The sequence below is a fragment of the Mustela lutreola genome, chromosome 1 (genome assembly GCF_030435805.1).
Source record: "Mustela lutreola isolate mMusLut2 chromosome 1, mMusLut2.pri, whole genome shotgun sequence".
NCBI classification, from domain to species: domain Eukaryota; kingdom Metazoa; phylum Chordata; class Mammalia; order Carnivora; family Mustelidae; genus Mustela; species Mustela lutreola.
In genome coordinates this window covers 6738779-6763133 of record NC_081290.1, presented here as the reverse complement: position 1 = coordinate 6763133, position 24355 = coordinate 6738779, and the positions used below count along the sequence as shown (strand labels likewise).

General features: G+C 41.6%; 2 protein-coding genes across 4 annotated transcripts in view; one reads left to right on the top strand and one right to left on the bottom strand.

Annotated features, from left to right (window-relative positions):
* Positions 1-5818: 5818 nt before the first annotated feature.
* CXCL9 (C-X-C motif chemokine ligand 9) lies at positions 5819-13067 on the bottom strand. The gene is made up of 4 exons (XM_059159042.1): positions 12915-13067; positions 10988-11114; positions 9191-9275; positions 5819-8210 (listed from the first exon to the last, which is right to left on the bottom strand). The coding sequence occupies exons 1-4, from the start codon at positions 13063-13065 to the stop codon at positions 8106-8108; spliced, it is 468 nt and encodes a 155-aa protein (XP_059015025.1). The 5' UTR covers positions 13066-13067; the 3' UTR covers positions 5819-8105.
* A 4365-nt stretch (positions 13068-17432) lies between these two features.
* The window catches only part of ART3 (ADP-ribosyltransferase 3 (inactive)), a 151202-nt gene continuing 144279 nt past the window's right edge, over positions 17433-24355 (top strand). For 2 of the 3 annotated variants that reach the window (XM_059159039.1, XM_059159014.1), the window contains exon 1: positions 17434-17514. The gene's annotated coding sequence lies outside the window, so the exon portion shown is untranslated. Of the gene's footprint in view, positions 17515-24355 lie in introns of all 3 variants that reach the window. The other variant, XM_059159020.1, reaches the window with a different exon arrangement.

The window sequence follows — 24355 nt, the reverse complement described above, 5'->3', positions numbered from 1 at the left end:
AACATCACTTCATTTCCAGAATCTACCTTGTACTTTCGTCTGTAAGCTTCCTCCCGGTGTTAAAAGTCTGTGTTTGGGGATGTAGGAGAGAATAATAAAAGGGGCGTCTGGGTGGCTCAGTGGGTTAAAGCCTCTGCCTTTGGCTCAGGTCATGATCCCAGGGTCATGGGATCGAGCCCCGCATCGGGTTCTCTGCTCAGCAGGGAATCTGCTTCCCCCTCTCTCTCTACCTCTCTGCCTACTTGTGATCTCTGTCTGTCAAGTAAATAAATAATAATAAAAAAAGAATGATAAAAATAATGCAGCTAACACTTAGTGATCAAAATGAAAAGTGTATGTAACCTGTGTCATTTGGGTTCTCTGGGAAGCAGGCATGGAGATAGAATCGGACATACCAGAGGTTTACGGGAGGTAACCCTCACAAAAATAAAACAGGGGGGCAGCAGAACTGGGCAGAGATAGCCTCAGGCTGTGAGGCAGATCTAACAAAGTCTTAGTTGACCCGGTGGGGAGCTCCCCAGTAAAGACTGCCCAGGAGGGGAATCCTGCCTTTGGCAAACATGGCCAGGCCCTAGGGCTCTTTCTGTACTCAGTCGTTGGCTGGAAGCTGCCCAGTAAGAACATGGCCCGAGGGACGCCTGGGTGGCTCAGTTGGTTAAGCAGCTGCCTTCAGCTCGGGTCATGATCCCAGCATCCTGGGATCAAGTCCCTCGTCAGGCTCCTTGCTCAGCAGGGAGCCTGCTTCTCCCTCTGCCTCCGCCTGCCATTCTGTCTGTCTGTGCTCTCTCTCTCTCTCTGATAAATAAATAATAAAATCTTTAAAAAAAAAAAAAAAAAAAAAAAAAAAAGAACATGGCCCGAAACCGGACAGGAGCCAGGCTGCGGCTAACGGGCCTGCTTGTCGCTGAATGGCAGGGTCTTTCTTGCTCTGAGCAGCACACGTCTGTGGTCGCCACATAACCCGAGTGGCCCCAAAATGTTCTAGCCTTCTGGAGTCACCTTCAGCATCCATGTAGGGTGATGAAAGCCTCTATCCACCAGTGAGAAATCCAAAAGCTTTCCCGGTATTTCCAGAGTCCCAGGAAGGCTCACATTCAACATGGAACCGTGCATGGCAATGTTTTAGAGCAGGTCATCCTGAGCCAGGGAACCTCCCGCCGCCCGTCTCTACCTTTACTCCGGCTTGCTATGCCCCTTCCCATCTCTCCCTCCTGCCTCTCTTTTAGCTGTTCCAGAATCCCCAACACCCTCCCCAGCTGCCAGAGACAATCCTGTTTCTTTATTTTTCAGAGAAATTGAGCTCACTCTTGCTTTAATTTCCATTCCACAAAAACTCCTATGCCAATCTGGTCCTCATCTAAGGCTCCAGGCCAGAGATATCGATCTGCTTTGAGGTCAGTTCTGCTGCTGGTAATTTATGGAAATGATTGATCACAATTTTAAGTAACAAAACTTATTTCCTGGTATGTGTTTTATTTTTGACATTTCTCTCATAATTACAGATTTTGGTGTTCAGTCCCTCCTCTGGAGGAATTTCAGTGTGTCTGATGGTTAAGAAAGGCTTGAGCCTAATGGGTCCTGAGCTCTACTCAGAAGGGAGAGGCCAGGCTTTGTCCCCTCAAGATGGAAATACCAGCAACCCCCCATCCTTTCTATAGCAAAATGAATTCTTTATGAAAACAGTCAACTTGAAACAGTATAATAAAATACTATATATATATTTTTAAAGATTTTATTTATTTACTTGAGAGAGAGATAGTGAGAGAGAGCATGAACGAGGAGAAGGTCAGAGGGAGAAGCAGACTCCGCATGGAGCTGGGAGTCCGATGCGGGACTCGATCCCGGGACTCCAGGATCATGACCCGAGCCGAAGGCAGTCGTCCAACCAACTGAGCCACCCAGGCGTCCCAATAAAATACTATATTTAAAGAATGAAATTTCTTTATTCATATAGCAAGCTTTTAAAAAAAGATTTATTTATTTTAGAGAGAGAGCATGAGCAGGGGGAGGGGCAGAGGGAGAAGGAGAGAGAGAGAGAGAGAGAGGGAAGGCACTCCCCACTCTCCACACTCCCCTCTGAGTGTGGGGCCTGACCCAGGGCTCCATCCCATAATCCCACCATCCTGAGCTAAAATCAAGAGCCTGATGCTTAACTCACTGGGCCACCCAGGCACCGCTCATATAGCAAGCTTTGAAAGAGAGCCAATAGTTACGGAGAATTTGACATCTTTCCCTCTAATCTTGTATCAATTTGGTCCATTTCATGATGTTATTCACAGACTTAGATTTAAGGCTCTTTGTGATTTAATTACTTCCTTAAAATGTAGGGTCAAAAATCCTCCGGGGAACTTTTAAATAACTTCCTATCAAAATGCCTCAAGTGATCTTGGCTTAGTGACTACCAAGAACCTCATTAACTCCTTATCAGCAGGGAAGGTTGCTTTTCCCTCCTATCACTTAATTTCATCTTCTCTCTATACAGGCCAAAAAAGAAAGCATCTGTAATTGCAATCCCCCACCCACCCCCACCCCCGTATCCTCCTTTCTTTGAAGAAAGTAACTTTCTGTTTTCCCAGGACTGATAAAAAAATCTCAAATAGCTTTCCCAACGAACTGACCTAGAGATCACTGATGTTTAAAGTCACGAGCACAGTTTACTGACTAAATATTTTACTGATTTCTTTACCAGCTGTTCTAATACAAAAACTTTGTTCAGATGCAAACTGCTTTCTGGTAGAGCAAAATAATTTAAATTTTAAATCAGGGAACGATTCTTAAAGTTTATGCCAGGATAGTCATAGTGGGAGGATTTCAGGGTTTCCAGGAGCATCCTGGGATGGAGTCCTGGCTGGGATAGGAAAGCCAGATTTAATCATGAATTGGGTGGGAGTCAGACGGGGGTGAGGGATGAGGGGAACAAATGAAGAAAAGAGAATCAGCAAAGCTGAAGGCAGAAGTGAGCGTGGAAATTTTAAATAATAGTGGTGAGAGTAGTTGCGAGTGATTTGGGAAAGGCCTAGAAAAAAATTTATGGTGAAGCATACGTCCTTTAAGTAAAAAAAATACATATGAAGTCCTTCCAAATTGCCAGGCTCTGGTCTAGGCACCGTGGGTGCGGGATGAAGAGGATGACGTTTTCTGCGTCAGGAAACTTAAACTGGTGTTTGTGGGGGGGGGGGGCTGGCAATTATCACAAAAGTAACCTTAAAATATATAAAATATATAAATGTATTTAAAATTCCAGATTGTGATGAAGTTTGATTGATTTATCAGATTGTGATAAAGGAGAATGAAACATATTACAGTTTCCAGATCTTCAAAATTGTGTGTCCTTTTAGATACAATTATAATAGGCATCCTCGGCATGTGTGTCTTATTCTTTGGTTAGTTTATGTTGGCATTCTTAATATTATCTCCCGTATGAATTTCTTAGTAGGAATCTTTTAAAGCTGCTGGCCCGTTTTGTGAAGGAGGGCTCCGTTAGCACTCTATTTTATAATCCTCGTAATCCCAGGTCTGTTTAGAGGTAGCCAGAGAAGGCGGCGCCCCCGTTAAGTGGCAATCCATCGTTGCAATGTCTGGAAGTGACCGAATGGGGCATGTGTCAATGTCTTCCAGTTGCGGGTGTCTCACTTTTTGCTCAGGAAAGCTCCGCAAGATAAGACCACCTGACAAATGCATTGAGTGAAGCTGGGTTCAGATTTAGAGACCTCAGCTTTTTCTTTATAAAAATTTTTTTCTTTAAGTAAAAGTGTTATAAATATTCTCATTTCATCTGTTCTAGAGGGTACGCATGCCCGACTTTGGAAAGCACTACAGTAGAGAGGGTTTGGGGACATGATGGCTATTTCATTAAGCTTGAGAAGGGACAGAGACTCTGGGACTTGACATTTGAGCTGATACTCAGATGATGAGGCAGGAACAGTCATGCAAAGAAGGCAGCACCGGTATCAGGGAAGCAGAGGCTATCTGAGTATTACGGGAATAAAGGGTTTACTGTAGGAATCAGGTCTTACGCAACGAGGAAGGACCTTTGGAAGTAAAAGTCTGGGAGCATATTCAGGGACTTGGACAAAGGTTCACCGGTCAACCCTTCAGAAGCACTGGGACAGCTGGACAAATCCGACCTTGTACGAAAATCCAAGAGGCCTTAACCCATCCCGTGCCACAGGGGGACTGCTAGTGGCCTATGGGGAGCGGTTGCTTCTGTGTGATAACGGCCTCTGTGGGTGCACTTCCAAGTATCCGGTGGAGGCTGTGGGCCGGTTGTTAGTCGCAATGACAAGTTTGTCATTTTATCTAATCAAGAGTAATGGCCACTCCCTCACTCCCGGCTTCCAAATCTCACCGAAGTGCCTCTTGGGTTAATTCTGACTTAGAACCACACAGGTAAGGAGATTCTCGGAAACAGAGTTCCCAGGTTAACCAAGTTGGTATAGCATAACCCAGAACAACAGGGAACAGCATGTGCCAAGGCCATGAGAAGGAAATGAACTCAGTGTGCTGGAGAGACCGAAAGATGAGGCTGAGGCCCAGTTAGGGAAGGGGAGGACGGAGGGAGCATGTCAGAAAGCAGGCAGGGCCTAAACGCAAAGGGGTTTGCAGGTCCTGGTATGCTTGATTGAATTATAAGTTACAGTATTTTAAGCAAAGGGGTGATATCCTATGAGTTGTACTTTGAAAGGATTATTCTGGCCATCAGAATGGTAAGGAAGAGAAAATTTGATCAAAAGAGACAGGAGAGGGTGCCTGGGTGGCTCAGTGGGTGAAGCCTCTGCCTTCGGCTCGGGTTGTGATCTCAGGGTCCTGGGATTGAGTCCCGCCTCGGGCTCTCTGCTCAGCAGGGAGCCTGCCTCTCGCCCCCCCGTTGTAGTCTAGGAAAGGGACAATAATGGCCTGGACTATGAGTATAAAAATGTAGATACAGAGAACTTGTCAGATGAGCTTTGGGCCTTTTCCAACGTATTTTTTTCAGTCCTGGGAATATCTCTCTGTGTATGAGATGTGGAACCCTCTGTTGCAAGGGAGGTACACCAGAGGTGAGTGGTTACTAAAGGTTGGGACTGATGCCAAGTACTTTCTGTGCATCAGATCTATGCCGGGCCCGTTCCTCACAACAATTCTGAATGAGGAAACTGGTGCACAGGCAGGTTAAGCAGTGAACTTGAACAAGCTCATGTAGATAGTAAGTGGTGGGCTTCTGATCTGAACCCAGGTATCTCAGAATCCAAAATCATAGCTCCTTCCACAGCCTCCTGCAGTCTCTCAGCTTAAAGCCCTTGCGGGGAGTCATGTCCATCGTCAGCGGCTGCTTCCTGTCCAAACATCACACCTTCTGGCCGCCTCTCACGTGTACATCAAATGGACAAGGCTGATAGTCTTTGGACATTCTCAACTTTCTTAGTCCACACTGTGTAACATCTTCAACTTCGTTTCCTGGACCCTTAAAGAACTTCTCTAATGTTTAGATCTCCACTAAAACTAAATGAGGCTTTATGGTACTTAAATATATATACTTTCAGGATATGGAAAAGAGGGCATCTTTTGTTTCCTAGGTGTATATCTCACTGAAATAGCTTTAACTTTCAGGATTAGGAAATAAACTGCCTTCTACATAACTCTTCAAAGTCAATGCTGCTTTAAGGCATTGTCGTCATATTATCAGTTGAAGTTTTTTTTCTGTCCTCAAAGAAGTCCTTGTCTTTATCTCCATTATACACTATCTGACACGGAAGAAAATGAATAAGGACACATGAGAATTACCGTTAAATGTGTTAACAGTTGAGGTACGTGTTCAAGACACTAAAAAAAAAAAAAATCTGATCAATGGTCTTTTTATTGATGCTATTGTCTTTTAACAAAGGAAATATTTGAAAGCACAAGCTATATATGCCAAAACTGATTTGAACTTAATTATTGCTCAGAGAGTATACGTGCATATATAAGTAATGAATGATTATCATGTTATACATGTCATAGGTACTTAGTCAAAGATGTGGTTTCTGGTATTTGTTATGCACAATCCATTTTTTTAAAGATTTTATTTATTTGAGAGAATGTGAGAGAGAGAGAGAGCGAGCGAGCATGAGATGAGGGAGGGTCAGAGGGAGAAGCAGACTCCCAGCTGAGCAGAGAGCCTGATGTGGGGCTTGATTCTGGCACTCCAGGATCATGACCTGAGCTGAAGGCAGTCACTTACCCCTCCGAGCCACCCATGCACCCTACACTACCCACTTTACCTGTGAGACACATGGTAACTGGATCCAAACTCTCAAACTATGGAATGTGCAGAGTTTTCAGGGGTTACATATTGAAGAAGCTGAAGAGTTTCACGATTAGATATGATGCTGTTTGGATGGGATCACCTCTAGGCAGCACTAGAAATCTGCAATGGTAGAGGTGACAAAGTCTGGCAGAGTAGGGGTAAGTTTAAATTCTGGCCAGAGATGTTCTCTCCTACACAATTCACTGAGCCTGCTCTTCAAGAGGGTTTCTAAGCCCTGTTGAAGCTAAATGGGCACCAGCCATGCCTCCACGAACAGCATTTCCTCTTTGTGTCTTAATACTCACCCTTCCTCTGAGACCTGGTATGGTAATTGATAATCACAAAACTCTACAAACTTTGAAATACTCTACAAACTCTCAAACGGACAATGACATTTATAGTTACCTAAAATGAGTTTTCAAAAGGCACTTGGTGGCTTTCTTGTCAGACATAGAAAACAGGCATGTCAGGAATGGTACTGGAGGAATTTTTGTACTGGGTGGGGAAAAATTGCACAAAGCCCCTTCCTGCTGTAAATTCTATGGTTCTAGGCATCCAGTACTATTTCATAAAAACAGTTCAGAATATCCAGTGATTAAACATTTTCTTCCTATTTGCTGGAGAGGCCAAGTTCACATCCTGTCCTAAGGCAAGACTGTTGCATCACCCCCATTCCTGCAGTGACAATGGTCTGAAGATAAGGAATAAAAGAGGTTACCAAGGGTTAGACAATGCAGAGTAGCCAGTATGGCTAGTTCCTGCTCTGAGATGGTCTGGTTGCCCTCCTACCTGTCAAAACTGCAACTGACAAGTTAGTCAAAACCTAGTTCACAGTCTACTAGGCATGGTGACAGATTCACGGAAGTAAACAGTGGTTGGCTGCCCTCAAGGAGCTGGCAATCTGGTTGGGGAAATAGAATCAACATGCAAAAATTAATTAGAGAACAGTCAAGTGCTCGACGGTATGGTACTGAACACAAGCGAAAGGAGAGTTTTAAGAGAATTCGAATGTCCAGAAGGTTTTGTTTAAGAGGCAGGATTAGACCGAGCCAAAGACTGGTCCAAGTAGGATCAGTAGGGAGAAGGCGGTGTTCTTATGGAGTGCTGGGGAAGGAGTGATGAGGAGTAGAGCCAGGTAAGTGACCTGTGTAGCTGAGACAGAACAGGCTTGAAGCAACGATCAACAGTAAGACATACAGTGTGAGCTCGGGCAGCTAAGATGGAGTCCCATGTTCTCAGAAGCTGGACATAAGCTTCTGAAAGCCAAGTGCTAGTGTTCTTCAGTGGTGGTCCCCAGAAACAACCACCATGGGTCTCTCAGAAACACGGTGAGACCTATAGGCGGGTTCAAGTACAGACGCTAAATGGCCTGGCAGCTTGGTGAGGTCCAGCTCCTTTCCAAATTCCTTGGCTTCCTAACATGTGGACAGGCTGGAGCTTGGCATGTGCTTCAGAATATTCTCTGGAGGCTGGAATTTGTGGCCTGGGAAGTACAGGGCTGCTCTTCCGGGCAGCTGTTGTGTGTGGGATAGGACCGTGTACAGGATGTGATTGTGCATGCATCTGTCCAGATGTGGGTGTTAAGACTGTGATCCTCAGCATGATGAAAGTCAGTTGGTTGGTGGTAGAAAAACAAAGTCCAACTATAGCCTGTAACAACTCTCTACATTTGGATTTTAAAAGCAACTTTCTAGCTTTAATTACAATTTCACAACAATGCTTAAACTTCTCTAGAAAAAAAAAAAGCTTATGTATTAAGTTGCCATCCCCTTTTAGAATTATTTCAGTATAACTAAAAAGAACGCTTTTCACACAAAACACTTGCTGGTAAAGTGGTTGTTTATGTGGTCTTCTTTTGACGAGGGTGTTGAGATTTTTTAACTTTTAAAGCTTTCTTGCTTTTTTGATATCTTTTCCCTTTTTTTTGCTTTTTCTTTTGGTTGACCTGTGAGGAGAAAGAAAATGAGAGTAATATTCCTTTATCTTACCAGTTTTCCTTCCTTATATTATATTTGGACTCTCCAGACTGTTTTGTTTTAATCTTCAAAAATGGTTTAAATTTGCTTCACTCTCAAAAGGGCTTCGATTCTCTCTACTTGACTGACTTCGAGGAGGAGGCCAGAGCCTCCTAACTGGGTCTTCTTTCTTCTGTTCTCCAGGCTTATTACTGCCCTTACTCCAACTCTGCTTGTCCAGCCCACGACCTTCTGAGGCTAGCACTATTATCATCCACTTTTTATAGAGGAAGAGACGGAGGCTTGGAGAAGGTGGCTTGCCCGAAGTTGAGAGCTAGTATTCGGCAGAACCACTACACCATCAGACTCCAGAAGCAAACTCCTGGGTTTGTCCTGGTCTACTTTTCTACCTCAGTTTCTTCTCTCCCTTCACACAAACTCCAGCCACACTACCTGAGGCTCCCTGAACACAGCAAGCTCTCCTGAGTCCATACTTTTTCATGCTCTTTATTCTCTTGGGGAACATATGAGAGGAAGACATATGAACAGTCTTCCTTAACACTCTCTCCCTGCCCCTCCTTCTGGCAAGGAAAAAGATTACTCCTTCTACAATCCTCAAGATTCTGGTACATATCTTTATTTTTCTCACATTGCACTATAATTAAGTGTTAGCACATCTGCTACAGCAGGCACCGTCTTCAGTGTCTACCTTTCAATCCAATACATATTTATTATATTGAATAAGAAAGGTAAGCTCCCTCTCCTTATGGAAAACACTTCTAGTGGGGAATATAGACAAGTGATGTTATATGCAGAAATACAATTACACATTACAATGATGACATTATTCTAGGAACAAAGTAGGAACACAGTAATTAAAAAAAAAATCCTTAAAGAAATTACATAGATTCTTTGTTTTCCAAAGTCAATTTCTAAAAGAAAGAAAATTTTGTTCCTTCTGGTCACTGACCTGTTTTTCCCACTCTTTAATCAATTCTTGCACAACTGCCAAATCTGGGTTTAGACACATTTGATATCCATTCTTCATTGTTGCACTGCCAAGGAAACAGCAATGAGTTTTTTTTTCTACTTTCAGTAATTTAAATGCCTCATCTTACTTCCAGAATTCAATTCCCTGGTTAGAATGTATTTATGTCATCACTATAAGCATCTGAGACTTTCAGTTTTTCTTCCCACCTTTTTGTTTTCTTAATGACTGGGGGGATTTCTAGGAGAAACACAACCTTAAATTATTTAAACTAAAAAAAATTATGAGCATTTCCAGTGTCATTAAATATTTTTTGAAAATACACATTTAATGGCTACATAATATTCCATTGGAAGGCTACATAAGATTTTATCTAATTAGTCCCTGACTGTTATATTTCTAAAACACCAGTTTTCATTATTATAAAAATAATTGTTAAAATAATATTTATATTATAAAAAAATAAAAAATCCAATAGGTACATGCAATGAGAGAAGCTTATATCTAAAGATAATATTAGTTGTGCTGTGGTGAAAATAGCCATTTTTGTTTAAATGAAGAAGCAAAATAGAAAAGTTGTCGATATAGCTATTTTTTTTCCAGAAACAATGAAAATCAGCATGAAGTTTGCTATATTTTCTGATGAAATTCTCTAAAACATAAAATTTTTAAAGACATGACTAACAGACTGGTTGACTATTTTAAATCACTTATGGCAGACTGTCCAGGAATAATTAAAAAACAATCTGAGGGGTTTGAAGTGGCGAGGGGGTGGGAGGTTGGGGTACCAGGTGGTGGGTATTATAGAGGGCACGGATTGCATGGAGCACTGGGTGTGGTGAAAAAATAATGATACTGTTATGCTGAAAATAAATAAATGAAAAAAATTTTTTTTCTTTACTTTTTCTGTATAATCTGAGAGTAAGAACAGTCATTCTATAGATCAGCCTTAATTTAGGTTTCAAAAGATTGAAACTAGCAATTCTAATCTTTAAAAAGGTTATTATTTTTAAGTTTTTATTTAAATTCCAGTTAACATTCAGTATAATATTATTTTCAGGTATACAATGTAGAGATTCCACACTTCTGTATAACACCCTGTGAAAGTTATTATTAATAGGAAAGAACTAAAGACATGATACTGACATAGTAAGTTTGATTTCAATAGCGAAGAATTGTAAATAATCTACATTTAGGCATTGCTCATATAGATTATGGATATATGGATATAGATATGATGGAATGTAATTTGGCCATCAGGAATGACATTATTAGAAAAAATGATATTACAGAAGATTTACTGTCATGAGGAAATGTTCATGATATAGTGTTAATGAGAAAGCAGACTATAGAAGTATGTAACATAATTTTGTTTTTATGTTTACATACAATACATATGTGCATGTATATATATATATGCTGTATCTATATATGTACACAAATGTAAATGAGGGAAATTTGGAAGACTATAGGCCAAGGGGTGATTAGTATTTGTCACTGTAGAAGTGACACTGTAGAAGTATAAATGATTTCTATTTTCTTCTTTTGAGTTATTTGCATTAAATATTTTCTACATGCTTGGTGATATATTCTCCTTGGTTTAAATGTCTACCAGAAATTCCTTGTTGTTTAGAAGAAAAAAAGTAGACCACACTTATGGAGGGACAGCCATCTGAATTTTAAGAGTCTGTACAGGCAAGGGTCCTAAGGGTAATTCTGACACTAAATTTAATGTTCCTGCCAATATGGTGCATGTGTGTTGGATGAGGTTTTACTCACATGATTTCAGTTTTCTCACAATAAGAGCTTGGGGCAAATTGTTTAAGGTCCTTTAAGAATTTTGACTGGATTGTTCCTTGGGTGGTGGTGATGCAGGAACAGCGTCTATTCCTCATTGTTGGGGTTCCTAAGGGAAAGAAAAAGGGTAGAGAAAAAGGGAGAGAAAAAGAAAAAAAAAAACACTGCTTAAAGGGAATGTCTCAGTTGAGATGATCGATCAAAATGATACATTTGGGGACGCCTGAGTGGCTCAGTTGGTTAAGCAGCTGCCTTCGGCTCAGGTCATGATCCCAGCGTCCTGGGATCGAGTCCCACATCAGGCTCCTTGCTCGGCGGGGAGCCTGCTTCTCCCTCTGCCTGCCATTCTGTCTGCCTGTGCTCGCTCTCTCCCCTCTCTCTCTCTGATAAATAAATAAAATCTTTAAAAAAAAATGATACATTTGACTAGATCACAGTTGTTACTGTCACGTACTGAGTATGTTTGTTGGGGACTGTGATAAATAAAGTTACCACCAGTGGACCTGTGAGCTGGACCTGGGCCCTTGAAGACTTCTCTTCTTCTCCCCTGTACTTACAGTGTGGGTTCCACTTGCCTTTCTGGCTCCCAGAGGCTGCTCCAAGGACATAGCCTTGAAGTGGTTGACATGAGGTTGAAAATACGCACACCAAACACATGACTAAGCCCAGTTAGGGGGCTTTTTAAGTTTTTAAGATCTGGTAGGCAGCGATGGGGATCCATTTGTTTTGCTGCTGCTCAAGACGAGTCCATATGTAAGTTTCCTTTGCTATTATTATTATTATTATTATTATTCCATTGCTATTATTAAAACTGCCACCTACCGACCTGGAATGGCCTGTCTCTTTTTTTGGTCACTCCCTGCCCTCTGAGTAAAAGGGCTGGCTTTAGACAAGAGTTGTGAACCTACACTGTTAATCATTACCACAAACTTTTGAAAGAGGTATTATCTCCATTTTATAGATAAAGCAGCTAAGGTTCAAAGAAGTTACAGAAAGAACAAAGTCATTCAGCATTTAGGGGGCAGGTGCGAGGTTTTACCTCAGATTTTCTTGAGTCCAAACATACTGCTCTTAATTACCGTATCTTACAATCTTAGGAAAGGAGATTTTCACAATATTTAATAAATGCCTATCATAGGTCAGACACACAGATACCTGATTCACGTGTGCAGTGTGGGCCACAATTCCTTATGCAACTCCAGAAGCCATTTATTATCTGGCCTTAGTGGAATGGAGTTGGCGTTGGTTTGGGCAGAAAGATCTACTTATAATAATCAATTACAACCACCAACCTCACCCTTCCCACTGCCTTGCTTTTTGACAGTACTTTAAGCTTTCCAAAACTCTTTGAAATACATTATCTTCATTCCTTAATCCTTTAATTCATTCAACATAAAATTTACTCAGGGCTTACTATATGCCACACATTGTGTGGTTGGTAGAAAAAGCATAACTATAAAGTCTCAATTTTATAGGTGAGAAAACTGAAATCTAGAAAAGTTCATTAATTTGCCCAAAGGTGGTTAGTAAACAGATTTGGGACCTCTCTGATTATTAGACCCTTAATTGGTTAACCACAGACATACTTACCAAGAAACAATATCAGAGTTACAAAAATAATTTAATAAGAGACAAATTCTTTGATCTAATTACCACCCAGTTCAACAAACATTTATTGGACACTTACTATATGACAGGAATTCACATACCTGGACTGAGATGATTTATGTTTGACTTAGCAGGTCTAATATATGAACTCTGGTTAATGAACTACATCACCGAGAAGCTTTTATGAACAACTCATATCACCTACTGATGGATGCCATCAACTTTATTGGGCAAATCACGAGACTTTTATAGCAATTCCATTTCTGACTTTACTAACCTAATATAACTCCGAATCCCTTACCTTGACCTCCAATCAGCGTCAGGAAGATGATACTCAACAAAAGAGGAACACCACCTTTCTTCATAGTGGTAGTATGGAGTTCTACTGAATTACTCCTGTATTGGATTTCACGCCTGAGAATTTCTTTAGAGAATATGCTCTTGGGAATCATATTTATTTGGGAAATCCATTTCCCAAATTAAGCTCTGATTGGCTGTTCTTAGCTGACTTTGCTAAACTGACCACAAGCCTAGTAGTGCTGGGAGAAACCCTGTTCTCAGATCCAAGGGAATTTCTGCATGTTTTATTTCTATTTCACATAAATGGGTAGTTTACAGAAAGGATGTGAAACCAGCATCACTGGCACCCTTTAGCAAACTCACACCCACTCACCTGGGTGAAGAGTACATTACATAATGAATATAATATTATACAACAAGGGTTAGAGATGTTGTTTTCTGATGGAAAATACTAAGGTCCAGATAAATAATTCATTTTTTTCCAGTTTTCTTACTATTTTCAAAATATCCTTCTGTATAATATATAGCTACAATTTTTCCTCTATTGTCTACCTGGTAATCTTAAATAAACAGCATCTTTTTTTTTAAAGATTTTATTTATTTATTAGACAGAGATCACAGGTAGGCAGAGAGGCAGGCAGAGAGAGAGGAGGAAGCAGGCTCCTTGCTGAGCAGAGAACCCAATGCGGGGCTAGATCCCAGGACCCTGAGCTGAAGACAGAGGCTTTAACCCACTGAGCCACCCAGGTGCCCCAATAATCAGCATCTTAATTTCCTCAGGGACCAGGTCATTTCCTACTGTAAGCACATTTTTAAAAAGATTTTATTTATTTGACAGAAATCACAAGTAGGCGGAGAGAGGGAGAAGCAGGCTCCCCGCCAAGCAGAGAGTCTGATGTAGGGCTTGATCCCAGGACCCTGGGATCATGACCTGAGCTGAAGGCAGAGGCTTAACCCTCTGAGCCACCCAGGAGCCCCTACTGTAAGCACATTAAAAAAATATATTTATTTACTTGACAGAGAGAGTGAGTGCATGCGCACACATGACTGGGGGCAGAGGGAGAGGGAGAAGCAAACTCCCCACTAAGCAGGGAGCCCAACGTGGGGCTTGATCCCAGGAGCCTGGGATCATGACCAGAGCCAAAGGTAGATGCTCAACTGACTGAGCCACCCAGGAGCCCCCATTTTGTTTTTTATATCACTGCTGCTATAGCTTATTACTATTTTTTAAGTGGTTTGACTAGTTACTGGGATCAGTTGAAAAAAGACAAATGGGACTACATCAAACTTAGAAATTTTTTACGCACCAGAGAGAACAATAGATGGTAAAAAAGGAACTTACAGAATGAAAGAAAATAATTTCAAATTGCCTATCTGATAAGGAGTTAATATCCAAAACATATAAGGAACTGGCACGACAGCAACAACAAAAAACTCCAAATAACTGGATTAAAAAGTGGGCAAAGACTTGAATAGACATTGCTCTAAATGAAATTTACAGATGACCCATAAACACTTGAAAAGATGCTCAACATCATTAGTCATTAGAGAAATGCAAATCAAAAGCATAGCAGATATCACCTCATACCCACCAGGATGCCACTATCAAAAAACCAAACCAAACCAAACCAGAAAACCACAAGTGTTGTAAAGGATGTAGAGAAGTTGGAACTCTTGGACACTGTTGGTGGGAATGTAAAATGGTGCAGCCATTACGGAAAACAATACAGAGGTTCCTTAAAAAATTAAAAATGGAATTACCATTTGATACAGCAATCCCACTACTGGGAATGTCTAAAGAAATCCGTAACAGGGTCTTGAAGAGATGTTTGCACACACGTTTACTTGGCCTTATTCAGAATAGTTAAGAGGCCCAGCAACCCAAATGTCCTTGACATTTGAATGGATAAATAAAATGTGGTATTTACATATAGTAGATTATGTTCTCTTTTTTAAAAAAACATTTTTAAAAGATTTTATTTATTTGAGAGAGTGTGAGAGACCATGAGCACAGAGGGAGAGGGAGAAGCAGACTCCCTGCTGAGCAGAGACCCTGATGTGGGGCTCGATCCTAGGACCCTGAGATCATGACCTGAGCCAAAGGCAGCTGCTTAACTGACTGAACCACCCAGGTGTCCCAGATTATATTATCTTAAAAAAGGAATCCTTGTCAAAAAAATGGATGAACCTTGAGGATATCATGCTTAGTGAAATAAGCCGGTCACAAAAGGACAAATATGAAATATCTGAAGTCAAATCTTAGAAACTGAAAGTGAGAAGGTGGTTGCAAAGGCCTATGGGAAAGAGTGAGCTGAAATTAATCTTAGTGGGTATAGAGTTTCAGTGTTACAAGATTTAAAAGTTCTTGAGATCTGTAGTACAACAGTGTGAATATACTAAACACTACCGAACTGTGTACTTTGAAATGGTTAAGATGGTAAATTTGAAGTTATGTGTTTTTTTGAACCATAGTAATAAAATAAAAAGGGGGTAAGGGATCTGTTACAGGTAATGGACACCAAATTAAAGGTGACTAAACCAGAAGTGTATTTCTCCCTGACAAAGGCAGGTGGACTAACACGGTGGTTCCGCTTCATGGAAATCTTCCAGGCTCCTTCTATCATTTGTTTTATTGCCACCTCTGGGTTGGTGTCTCCTCTAGGTTGGTGAAGGGGTCTTTCCACCATGTCTAATTTCCAAGGACAGGATGATGGGAAGGCAGAAAAAGGGCATGTTCCTCATTTTTAGACCTATCGCGTGCACTCATCACTTTCTAGCACCTTCTATGGGCCAGAACTTATTCACATGACCACACTTGGCTGCATGCAAAGTCAGGAAATGTGTTTATTCTGGTTGAACAACTAAGACTTGGAGGTTCCAGTACTTGTGAAACTTTTTTAAGTTTTCAGTTAAATTCCTATTAACATAGGGTGTGATATTAATTTCCAGTGTATTGTGTATAGTCAACTATTCCATACGTCACCTGCCGCTCATCCTAAGTGCACTCCTTAGCCCCCATCCCCTGCTCACCCCATCCCTCACCCATCTTCCTCTGGCAACCATTAGTTTATTCTCTCTCGTTGGGTCTGTTTCTGTTTGCCTCTCTCTCTTTTTTCTCCCTTTGCTCATTTGTTTTGTTGTTTAAATTCCACAAAGGAGTGAAATCATATGATATTTATCTCTGACTTATTTAGGTTGGCATTATATTCTCTAGTTCCATCCATGTTGTGGCAAATGGCAAGACTTCATTCTTATTTATGGCTGAATTATATTCCATAGTATACATATAACACACTTTCTTTATCTAATTATCAATTAACGGACAGTTGAGCTCAGGACAACATTTCTTAACCTTTTTTTTTTTTGTTTGGTTACTGAGTCTCCGGAGACTAAACTGAATTAAATTAACTTAAATCTAAATTAAATTTCTCCCCAAAGAGAATGATTAAATTTTAAGAAGTAAGATTTTGTAGGGCTCAACTTCAGTGGGCCACGAATTAGTGCGTTATCTAAGATTATTCAGTCTCCTCAAGGACCAGTTTTTGTGTCCTGAGGGCAATCTCCTTCCTCACCCCAGAGAATGCAAGCTATAGGATAATGGGGAACATATGTTAGCATTTCCTGTAACATGGTGCACATGTTTGGACCCGCGCAGAATACTCTTTAAAGAAAACTGTGCTGACCTTGGATGCAGCTTGTTCGCTTGGTTATGCCTGATTTTGGTAATGGTTGCGGCCACGCACAGAGCTGGGTTTAGGTCCTAGCTTTGCTACTTAATGACTCCCCAAGATAGTTCTACAAGCCTCAGTTCCCTCTGCTGATAAAACTATGACTTGACCCCGCAGGTTTTTTAAATTAAAGGCAAAAGTTCATTGTCAACTGCAAAGCACCACGAAGCTAGAGATCATTCTTTCCAGCAGAGAAAGAGATGGAAATTCTTAGGATAAACACTAAGGCCCTGCACGGCCTGCCCTTGCCCACCTTTCCAGACGCTTCCTGCCTAGCTCCGTCCCAACACCCTTTCTTCCCTCTGTTCCTCAAAGGGACACAGGCCTCCCTCTGATGGCGCTGCTTTTGCTCAGGCGGCTTCCCCGCCGGAGCGCTGGGCCTGCTCCGCCTTCTTACCCCACTCGAAATCCTACCCAGCTTGGATACCCAGGTTGGCACTTGCCCTGGGATGACGTTCCTGACCCCCAAACCTGGTCAGGATCCCACACATGCTCTCACAGCACCGCGTGCTGACACCGGAGGCGGCGTTGCCTTTGCCCGCGATCCTACGCTCCAGGGTCCCGGCACCACAGGAGAACTGGGACCGCGTTCGAGGACCCACGCAAGCGCACGGGACCGCGAGAGCGCGGGAGTGGACAAAGGCTCCAGGCCTGCCTCCACACTGCGCCTGCGCGTGCATAGCACTCCCAGGCTCCGCCGGAGGGGGGGAGGGGACCAGCTGACTTCCCTGGGGGCCGAGATGTGCGCACTGCGCATGCCCACCAGCCGGCTTCCAGAACTTTCAGTGGGGACGCTACAGGCGCCGCTCACGCCGCTGCTGGGTTCTCGTGCTGCCCGCGCTGATCCGGCCGGAGGAGCGCCCTGAGAGAAAGGTAGTGGCCGCGCTCCTCGGATGTCTGCTCTCTGTCCGCGTCCGGTCCACGGCCTCCCGCTCCGGAGGCTGTTTCTTTGGGCGGGAGGGGACGACGCCGGTCGCGGGGCCGGTTTGCAGTTTCCACACGAGGCTTGGGTGGACGCCAGGAGGGCCTGGATATCGGGTCGGGGGCTACCCGGCGAGGCTTCGTGGGGTCCTTCGACCACAGTGTGTAGTGACCGGAGAAGGCCTTTGGGACGAGAGAATGGAGGTGCAGGGGTCAGTTGGGAGCCACGGAAGGCCCCCCTCGTTCAGTACACGGGGGTGGGGGTGGGGTGGGTGCTGGAGGCCTCGCTGCGCGGCGGGGACCGTTCCGTCCCGGGCATGCGCAGGCTGGCGTGACCTGGGGGAGCGGACGGAGGCGGGGGCCGCGGCCCTCCGGCCAGGCCGCGCGGTCCTCGTTTCCCAGGCTGCCCTTTGGAAGTCGCCTGAAAGCTCTGAGAACGCTTTCCTGTCTGGGCAGGACCGAGAAAATCCTGTCGACGAGCGTTTATGGCCAGATAGGGCTTTTAGGAGAAACAGAAACCCGGCGAGAGGATGTTGCGGGCGCTTCTCACAGGCCGGGAGAGGAGCCAAGGATCCTCAGCACTTTGGAATCAGCGACAGATTCTCACTTTCCCTTTGGACATGGCCTGAAGCTGCTTGGCTCCCAGCAGTTCCTGTTCCCCAGGGAGCCCAGCGCTGATGTCACTCTCCAGGGCTCGCTTGTGTCTTCCCGTGTGTCCCGGACTTCCCCCTTTCGCCCTTTTTGGTTGTGGGATTAGTGTGGTCGGTTGAATTATGGACGGTTGTACAGACTCTGTCACAGTGAAAATAGACCTTCCTTTTACTTGTGAAAGGGGAAGTTTCTTGCAAAATGAAATCCCCAGGCCTGTTCGGATTTCTTACAGGGTGGACTTCCCCTTCGCTCGGCCCCGATTGCCAGTGTTAAAGGATGCTGACTTGAAAAGGCTGTATTTCTTGAAAGTCTCAGAAGCCCCTACGTAGCCTTCCGATTTTGATTTTTTCTTCTTTTTTCCTCATGCAGAGAGTCCTTCCTTCCTTCCAAACTATGCTAAGGTGTCTGCAGGCAAGTCCTAGTTGTGTGGGGTTGCAAGTCCTGTCCACGTCTCAGATAACAGAGAAGAGAAAGTTTCTTCTTTTACTGATCTTGTATCAGGCCTCCTGGCTTGTATCTTTTCTCTAAAGCTGAAGGACTAGGTTAAATCTGTTAATGAACTATGCTGACAGGGAACGTTAGGACACCACTTAAAGGACAGCTGTGGCTGAATGCAGATAGTGACAACATTTTTGCTCTGTGATAGGCTGATGACATGTTACCATAGTTATTAAGAAGCTGCTGCCTGATTTGAAGAAAAATTATCCTGAAGAGGGAGAAAATATTTTGCTTTAAAAACCGTATTTATTTAAAGTGATTTGCATTAAAATTCCTTATCTAGGTAACTTTCAAGAAAAAAGTCCATATTCTTGAGACCCTTAATTTAGTGTTTATCATGCATTTATTTCATTTACGAAGCTTTTAAGGACACAGATATGAACAATAATCTCTGCCCTCAAAGAGCTCACAGTTGAGTAGGGGGAAAGTGGCATTTAAATTAGTGATTATTGTAGAAGTGGTATAATAAAGGATTGTACTCAGTTATTAGAGGTGCAGAAAATGTCACAGCTCTGGTTGAATTAGGTCTGGAAGTGAGAGTTGGTTGGAATTTATTACTAGAAGAAGGTGGTGGGGAGGCATTTTGTGCAGGAGGAGTGAAGAAAAGGATGCCAAAATTTGGAGTCTGTTAGGAACTATGGTAAGGGTGAAGGGTACAGTGCTAAAACTGGAGTGGTGAGAAATAAGGCTGGGAATACAGCAGCAACCAGAGGATGAAGGGCCTTGTAAATCCCTATGCCGAGAGCAAACCTTCAAGCATTTTGACCAAGGGAGTGAGGTGAGGAGATTCAGAAACACATAGGTACACTTATATCCACATCAGACCCTTGTCACTAAGCAATATATTTAGTTTTTTTTTACATAAACATTTCCTTATATTTACATAGTTTATATATTTTAAGAATGGCTTTTTTATATTTGTAGTCTATTCTCTGACCATTGGAGTTGCTTCTGTTGGAGTTGTTTCTATTTCATTAATTCAATTTTTCAAAGATTTTACTTTTTTGGAATATTTTCCTTTTTGGGAAGCATAGAGACAAGGGATAAAAACATTTTTATATTTTCTAAAGCATTTTGACTGATTATTTGTAATGCCCCTGTCTGTATGTAGATGTACGTTTCCCAATTCCTTTGTCATTTGTATTTACTTTTGTTTATTTAATGTGTGAAACTTGGCACCTGAGATCAGTGTTTATTTCAGTTTCTTATTGAGCTTTTAGTTTGTCTTGGCTTAGTACCTGCATCTTCTGTCTTCTCAAAATCACATGTCAAATGGGGTCAGAGTATTGACTTTATGCATGTAAGTCAGTTCTTTACATATTTTGAATAGGAAGCTTTAATTCATTTTCAGTTAAAGGTTCTTTTTTTAAAAATTTAATTGTCTTTTCTTACGTAATTTTTGTTGAAGTATATTGCATGTTCTAAGCTGAATTGTGTTCTTTCAAAATGATATGTTGAAGTTCTAACTACCAGTACCTCAGAATGACTGTATTTGGAGACAGGATCTGTAAAGAGGTAACTGAGTTAAAATGAGGTCATTACAGTGGACCCCAATCCATTATGACTGATGTCATTATGAGAACGGTTAGGACACAGACATGTACAGAGAAGACCATGTGAAGACACAGGGAGAAGAGGGCCATCAACAAAGCAAGGAGAGATGTCTCACAAACAGACCAACTCTGTTGACTCCTTGATCTTGGAGTTCTAGTCTCCAGAATTGTGGGAAAATAAATTTGTTGCTCAGGTTGCTCAATCTATGGTATTTTGTGTGACAGCCTTAGTAACTCATACAGCCTATATACAGGGGGAAAATATGTATGTGTACAGTAACGTATACCAGCATCATGACTCTGGGTTTTCACTGTCAGTAGCCTGGCTGTAGCATTTCCTTCCTCCCCAAAGATGTATCCTAAATTAGTTTGCCTATTTTTGAACTATATAAATGACATTAGGTATGTCCTACTTAGTGTCTTATCTTTATGACTTAATGTTTTTGAGATTCATCTATGTCATGATGGAGGAGTTCCATTTAAAAAAATATGTATTTGAGAGAAAGAGAGAGAATGAGAGAGAGAGCACAAGAGGAGAGAGGTCAGCAGGAGAAACAGACTCCCTGCTGATCAGGGAGCCCAATGTGGGACTCAGTTCTGGGACTCCAGGATCAGAACCTGAAACTGAAGGCAGTCACTTAATCAATGGAGCCACCCAGGCACCTGAGAAGTTTCATTTTAATTGCTCTGTTGAATTCTGTTGCATGACTTACCACAAAGTGTGTATTGAGCTAATGGATATTTTGATATTTTTCCCCTTTTGGGCTAAACTGAGAGTTGCTGTTATGAATGTTTTTGTACATATCTTTTGGTGCACATATATATGTGTTTCTTTTGAGTGTATTATTAGGAGTAGAATTGCCAGTTCATAGTGTGTGTGTATAGTTAATGTGTACTGTTTATACTTCCACCACCCAGTGAATAAAAATTTCATTGACCCTCCATTCTCATTTGTATTTAATAGCATTAGGCTCATTGCCTTCTTTTTATCTTAATTTTTTGCCCTTGAATGTTTAGAAGTTTTTCCTTTCTACATAATATTGATATCTGTTTATTTCTGTAATGTATAGATATACTTTCCTTTCTTTTGCTTCCTTTTCCTGTGCTGGACAGTTAAAATAGTATCACACGCCACCTCCTTGTGGCCTCTTTCCCCAGCAGTATAGCTCAGGTATTAATTGGCCCAAGAAATCTCCATGTTGGCTCTCTAACCAGCAATATATCCTTGGCAGTGGCAGCTCCTCTACCTCCTCCATCTTTACCTTCCATCCTTCCTTCTCCCTTTCCTGTTCCTCTTCTCTCTTCTTCTTCACTATGTACTTTTACCATTTTTCTGTATTTCTTCATAGTGCTTCAGTTTACTCTCTAGTGTCCTTTCATTTTAGCCTAAAGAACACCATTTCATGTTTCTTGTGGGGCAAGTCTGATGGTATTGAACTTACTTAGCTTCTGTTTATCTGGAAATGTCATCATTTCTTTTTCATTCTTAAAAGGTAGTTTTGCCAGATACAGAATTTTTGGTTGACAGATTTTTTTTCCTTCCGTCATCTTTAATATGTAATCCTATTCTTTCTGGCCTCCGTCATTTCTGATGAGAAATTGGCTGTAATCTTATTGAAGATCCCTTATACGCGAGGAGACCCTTCTCTCTTGAATCCTCTTTGGAATTCTTTGTCTCTCAGTTTTGCTCATTTAACTATTGGGTAGATCTCTTTGGGTTTATCCTTCTTGGAGTTCATTGAGCTTCTTGGATGTTTGGATTCATGTAGCCCAGCCCATAATATTTGGGATGTTTTCTGTCATTTAGGCAGGTATTTTCTCAGCTCCTTTTTATTTCTTCTTTTTCTGGGCCTTGTATTATGAGTATATTGGTTCATTTGATGGTATTCTAAGTCCTTTAGGCTCTGTTCACTTTTCTTCATTTTTTTTTTCTTTCTGCTGCTCAGACTCAATATTTTCAGTTGTCTTATTTTCACATTGCTGGTTCTTTCTTTGGCTGGCTCACAACTGCTGATGAATCTCTCTAGAGAATTTTTCTTTTCAGTTTTCTACTTACCAGCTCCAGAATTTCTATTTGGTTCCTTTTTATAATTTGGTCTCTTTATTGGTGTTCTCATTTTGTTCACACATCATTTTTACAGTTTCCTTCTATTCTTTGAGCATGTTTAAGGCAGTCACCTTAATGTCTTCGGTAGGTCCGGTGAATGGACTTCCTCAGGAATGATTTTCTGTCAGTTTTTTCCCTTTGATTGGGCAGTACTTTCTTGTCTCATTCTATGCTTTGTGAGTTTTTATTGCTGAAAACTGGACATTGAGTATTGTGGTAACTCTAGAAATCTGATTCTCTCAATCTTCAGGGATTGTTGATTTCGCTTTTTGACCTCTGGAACCATCTATTGGTGACTTTCCGAAATATTTTTTGCAAAGTATGTATTCCTTGTTTTGTGTGGTTAATAAAGTTTTCATTTCAATGTCTCTGTGGTCAGCTAATTGCCATATCTATAAATGTAGGTCAAGAGAAATAGAACAACACACAAACCTGCTTATGTGTGTTAGGGTAAAATTTATTTGAAGTAGATTTCAGGTAGTTCTCTTTGAGACCTGAATCAAAGTTGAATTCCAAATGTTACTTTTGTATATCTTCTCTTAAAATGAGGACATTACATCTCAGGCTTTGCAAAGTATACTTAATTCATACCTGAAATAAGGGAAGATTTTGTTCCCTTTTTCTACATATCCATGTTTACAACCTAGGAACCATCCCCTTCTTATCTCATCACTCAGTGGTACTTCAGGTTAGTATTAAATGGTATTATTTTGAAAATGTGCTTATTTTCTACCTTTTAGAGCCCAGGAGATCTACAAGTCATGAAATAGAGGAAATAGCAATACAACAAAACTTAGCTTTTGGGAACTAAAAATCCCTTTGTAATGTACTCTAGCACCACACACACAAAAAAAAACAAACCTTGATTTTAAAATAAAATATATTATCTCACACCTGTGTCCTGTATTTACATGGTTACCTCACTCGATTTGCCCCCCCCCCCCCAACAAGCTTCATGCCCCAAAAGCAGATAATAGGCGTGCCTGGATCTCAGCTGTTTACATATCTGCCTTTGGCTCAGGTCATGATCCCATGTGGTCCCATGTCAGGCTCTCTGGTCAGCAGGAATCTGCTTCTCTCTTTCCCTCTCTCCATATGCCCTATACTTATGCCATGCATGCTCTCTCTCAGTCTTACTGTGTCTCAAATAAAATCTTTAAAAAAAAAAAGCAGATAATAACCTTAGTGATGAAGAAATTCATTTTTTTTTCAGGGACATACATCTAGTAAAAGCAGGATTAAAAACCAATGATAGTTCTTCCTTAAACCATTTTCCTAACTCATCAGGCTTCCCAGATCACTAAATAGGTCTCCTCTTAATTTCACTCAAGCCATTCCTGACCTGCAGTTATTTTGGCTCTCTAGCACTCATCCCTAAAATATTTCTGGTTGCAGACTTTGTGTCACAGGATTTCTTCTCATTGGAGCTGGAAGGAAATTTTTTTCAAGTGCTTTAATGAAAGATTGCATAGAGTTGCAAGTAGCTATGGTTCCAGTTTTCTCAAGGAAATTAAATCAACTTCCTTGAGACAGAAAGACTGTAGAATTAAAAGGAGAAGAGAAAAAGTCAAAGACCTGAGGATGTTTGGATTTTTCAATCCTCCATCCCTGACACGGGCTCTCCACCCCCTCGCCCCACTTTCTGTAGTTTACATGCAAGATAAATTCCCCATTTTTGCTTAAACTGGTTTAAGTGGGTTTTTGTATCTTGCAACTGAAAGAACCCTAATAAAACCATGTACTTCATACATTTTTTTCCTGTACAATTAAAAAAAAGTCGGGGGTGGGTGGGTAGGACACTTTGTCTTGTACTTACTCTTACCTTTTTATACATTGAGAATCCTAACTTTCACACGTGTGTATGTATGGAATGTTAGTGTGACTGGGGGAAGAGATGTGGAAGGGTCTCAACATTGGCAACAATGAAAGGAGAGGTGAATTTTTTCTTTATAAATCTTTCATTGTTTCACATATTATTTTTGTT

What these genes read in the sequence shown, in the direction of transcription:
- CXCL9 (XM_059159042.1), bottom strand. Translation starts at nt 13,065, where the DNA reads ATGATTCCCAAGAGCATATTCTCTAAAGAAATTCTCAGGCGTGAAATC. An exon ending in GACGCTGATTGGAGGTCAAG is followed by an intron (nt 11,115 to 12,914) that starts GTAAGGGATTCG and finishes TCTTTCCCTTAG; the next exon opens with GAACCCCAACAATGAGGAAT. An exon ending in TTAAAGAGTGGGAAAAACAG is followed by an intron (nt 8,211 to 9,190) that starts GTCAGTGACCAG and finishes TTCTCCTCACAG; the next exon opens with GTCAACCAAAAGAAAAAGCA.